Source organism: Myotis brandtii, unplaced genomic scaffold (genome assembly GCF_000412655.1).
Source record: "Myotis brandtii unplaced genomic scaffold, ASM41265v1 scaffold23, whole genome shotgun sequence".
NCBI lineage: Eukaryota > Metazoa > Chordata > Mammalia > Chiroptera > Vespertilionidae > Myotis > Myotis brandtii.
The window spans coordinates 5,349,782-5,353,899 of record NW_005358649.1 but is presented as its reverse complement, the minus strand read 5'-3'; the positions used below and the strand labels follow the sequence as shown (position 1 = coordinate 5,353,899).

Below are 4,118 nucleotides of genomic sequence, written 5' to 3'. Positions count from 1 at the left end.
CCCCCCCCCCCCCAGGCAAAATCTAGACATATCAGGTCTGGCCACACAAAGCTGGTGGCGACAGCAAAGTCAGAGTGGGTTCTTGTTCTCTTCTGCTTTTTGTGGTCAGATCCAGGGCTACCGAAAGCTCCCGAGCAGACCTCGGGTTTCAGGGTCAAACGTGGTTTGGACTCATCTCGGCAGCCGTGCGGGAGAATTGACACGGGGACGGGCACTGGATGGCAAGGTCCCCCCTCCCTGTGCGGTGTTACAGGAAGGAGCAAGTGAAACAGGACGGGGTTAAGGCTTCACTGATGTTCTGCTTCCAAAATATATTTGCAGAAAGGTTAAGCTGTATTTGTCTGTGCTGCAGGTTCGCACATTGTGAAAAGCGGCAGAACTAATACCTGCATTTTATTGGACGCTGTGGTGGTGGGTTGTGATTGTATCACAGTGAGTTGTTGGTTACCTGAGTTTTGTGAATTTGTCATTGAAAGGGTAGTAGGTTTTATTACAAGGCAGCATAACTGAACTCTTGGGGTTCCGTGTATGAGGACACCTGGACATGATTAGGCTCTAGCTAAGAACATGAGAGAACATGAAAACTAATCCTGGGAAAAAGGAGATTCTGGGAAGTTGAAAGAACATCACAGAGGCCCCCGTAGATGCTCAGGCACCGTCCGTGGGACTGACGTGTCACCTGTCCTCAGTGATGGCTGCCCCATGGGGTGACAAGGCCGGTTGTTTAGGAATGTGCTCTAACCTTCATGAGTTTGTCTCCATTTCATGGTACCGTTAGAGACCATCTAAAACATCCTCCGGGATTCAGAAATAACAGTGCTGATGATTGGACGTTGGTCCACTTCTTTTCAATTAAAAGACTTCATCTTCAGAGCAATATTAAGTTTACAGAAAAAGTAAGTAGACAGTACAGAGAGTTCCCATGTGCCTCCTCTCCCCACACCCACACGGCTTCCCCCGTTATTATTTAACATCTTGTGTTAATGGGCACATTTGGTACAATTGATGAACCAATATTGACACATCAGTATGAGCTAGAGTCCATGGTTGGCAGTAGGGTTTGCTCTTTGTACAGTGAGCTTTGACAATGCATAATGTCATGTATCCCCCATCACTAGTGTCCCACCGACTAGTCTCACTGCCCTAAAAATCCCATGATCCATCTGTTCATCCCTCACGCGCTTTCACCCTGGACCTTTGGCAACCACTGATCTACTTGCTGTCTCTGTGGTTTGGTCCATCCGTTCGTGTGTAAGTAACTACTCAGCTATTTCTAAGGAAGCCTCATTCATTCGTTTATTTATAAAGTGAGCCCTTGATAAATACTATGTGCCAGGCAGTGTTCTGTGCATTGGGCATGTAGCCAAGGACCAGATTTAAAATCCCAGCCTTCCGGAAGCCTACGGCTAGTACATCAGGCCTCCAGGCTAGGGTATACGTAGGAGGGAAACGCCCCGTGAGAGCACAGGGTGAGAGGACATAGTTGAAGAAAGTAATTGGAGAACAGGACCTCCTACCAGTTAGCCCCATGGTCCCAGGTCCGACCTTAGCCGCCTGCCTCTTCCTGGAACTGTCTGCCGGCCTCCTCCGGCTGCCATCTGTGTTTTCTCTCCTAAGACCAGCCAGGGCACAGTGCCATTTCCCAACGCCTCTCTCTGAACTAAGTCCAAGCACCTTTTAGGCTTCAGTTTTTATTAGTAGTTATCTATAGACCTGCTGGCGCTCATGAAAGAGAGTAGATAGAAAGTTTACAATGTTATAAGAAATAGGTGCTTGTGGTCATCATCCAAGGACTAATGGGCAAGGTCTTCTTTCTCCTTTGGAAGTGGATGACCCACAGTTCTCAGTCACACCCTCCAGATCCCCTCTTCTCAGGCAGGCAGGCAGCAAATCAACAGCAAATACCTGTTGTTGCCATGAGAAGTTCCATTGTTCTCCCTACTGCTTTCTCCCTAGCCCTAGCCCTAGAGCAAGCATGTTAAATACACGAGGCGTGAGGCCACCAGCCGCGAATTTGACATGCTTGCTCTAGAGCAGGGGTCCTCAAACTACGGCCCGCGGGCCACATGCGGCCCGCCGAAAACATTTGTTTTTTTACTTCAAAATAAGATATGTGCAGTGTGCATAGGAATTTGTTCATAGTTTTTTTTTAAAACTATAGTCCGGCCCTCCAACGGTCTGAGGGTCAGTGAACTGGCCCCCTGTTTAAAAAGTTTGAGGACCCCTGCTCTAGAGTCTAGAAGCATAAGAGGTCCCAGTGAGGGAGGGTGGGCCTGGGAGAGGGCAGAAGACTGAAAGAAGTCCATTTCCTCCTCTCCTTTCTGCCTCTTTTTTGTTTTACCCTAGAAACATGCTTAAAGAGCAACTACTCGTTGGCACCTCCCCTGAGCACATTCCTAGAGCAGGCTGGTGAGAGCCAATTGTGTGCATCGCTTCCCAACCACATTCAGTGGCATCACGCTGGTAGCCTGAAATTGGCTGTGGAGGGAGTATTTACACCAGTGAAATTGGTCAGTGCTGCAAATCAGAGTTTTACTTTATTTCTCCCCCAGGGAGCTACTTCACCCATAGCACTGGGCAGACCCTTAATCAAATTCTACCATAGGAATTGAATCCAAAAAAACACCATGTTGATTCATCTGTTCTAATTCTACTCTCCATGGTTGGGGAGAGGAATGGCAACCAAAGTGAACCGGATATTCCATTCAGTGAGTTTTGCATCGAGCCGAACAGAACGTGCTCATCTTTCATGTCCCTTGAAAGAAGGACTGAGGCCTGCTATTGGTAGTTTAGAGCATGTTGTCTCTGTTGAAATGACTCTAAGACGTGCTGGTGTAGGGCCAGATCACAATTAGCATTGCTTTTCGGCTTCAGCCGGTTTGCTTGTCCACGTGTAGCTAACAAGGTCCCACCCTGATGACTGGCCGCTTGTGCTCCCTGCAGGACTGCACACGCCAGAGCCAAAGCTGACGCCGCGGACCAGGCCGCGCTGGCTGCCCGCCAGGAGTGCGACATCGCGAGAGCAGTGGCCAAGGAGCTGTCACCCGACTTCTACCAGCCAGGTAAGACTGCGTTGTCCTGTGGTGGAAAAGGTAAGAGCATCGCCTCTGATTTCCTTTTTTTTTCATTCTTTTCCATTCAACTGCAAGGTCTGTGCTTCATGAATCCCAGAAATACTAGAAAACAAATGGAAGCATAGTTAGAAATATCTGAAGCCTGAGGGTTAGCGCTAGAGGTTCGGGTATTTCAGTGTGACTCCCCTCCTGCCTCCCCACTCCCTGCAATAACCTTTGAGCTGATAGCAGTAAGGGAGACGGGAATCCAAGAGAAGCATCTGATTCTAACGAAGTGTGTATTTAGTGGCCATTGCAGATGTTGTAACAAATAACCCCAAACTGGCAGTAAGAGGAGAGCCCATACACACTGTTGTGTGTGTGTGGGGGGGGGGTGGTTATTGTCTAAAGTTTTACATATGTCTCCTTTTTCCCCAATTGACCCCCCCCCCCCCTCAGCCATTCCCACTCCGGGCAAACCCCCTCCGCCCCAGTGTCTGTGTCCATTGGTAATGCTAATATGCATGCGTACAAGTCCTTTTGAAACATACCTGAACTAAGGCTCCCAGGACTGTGGTTAGGAGGTATGGAAACATCCCGCTGAAAGACTGGTGACTCTGCACAGGTTGAGATGACGATGTATGTCATGATGGACGCAGAGAAAGTGACAACCTCAGAAAATAAAAGTCAGTCCTGATTATCTGTCTCTCAAATGTTATAAAATAGCAATAAGCAAATGTTTGCAGTGGGTTTAAATACTGAAGTCACTTCCTAGTGGTTTCCAACTAGACTGCCTCCATCCCTTTCTATAATATACTGGTGTTACTAAAATGGCAATAGCCATTTTTATGAGTTTTTCCATTGTCTTACAAACAACATCTTTCTGGGGATTGATTGAGGGTTCAGTAGATTTCTAAGTGAAGAGGAACCAAAATGTCCTAAATATCAAAATATGTATTTTCTTGGTAAAGAATTTTTCCACATTGGTTTCTATTAAATCAAGCTGGATAACTAGCACCCTCACAGCATGTGTGTTCCATACACATTGGGTTCCAATGAAGGTTG

At 47.4% G+C, this 4,118-nt stretch overlaps 1 protein-coding gene across 1 annotated transcript in view; it reads left to right on the top strand.

Annotated features, from left to right (window-relative positions):
• Nucleotides 1-4,118, top strand: part of JPH1 (junctophilin 1) — a gene marked incomplete at its 5' end in the record, with an annotated part of 86,347 nt that overhangs the window by 61,449 nt on the left and 20,780 nt on the right. The window contains one exon of the mRNA XM_005866408.2: nt 2,944-3,062. Coding sequence (XP_005866470.1) covers nt 2,944-3,062 — 119 coding nt within the window. The remainder of the gene's footprint in view (nt 1-2,943; nt 3,063-4,118) is intronic.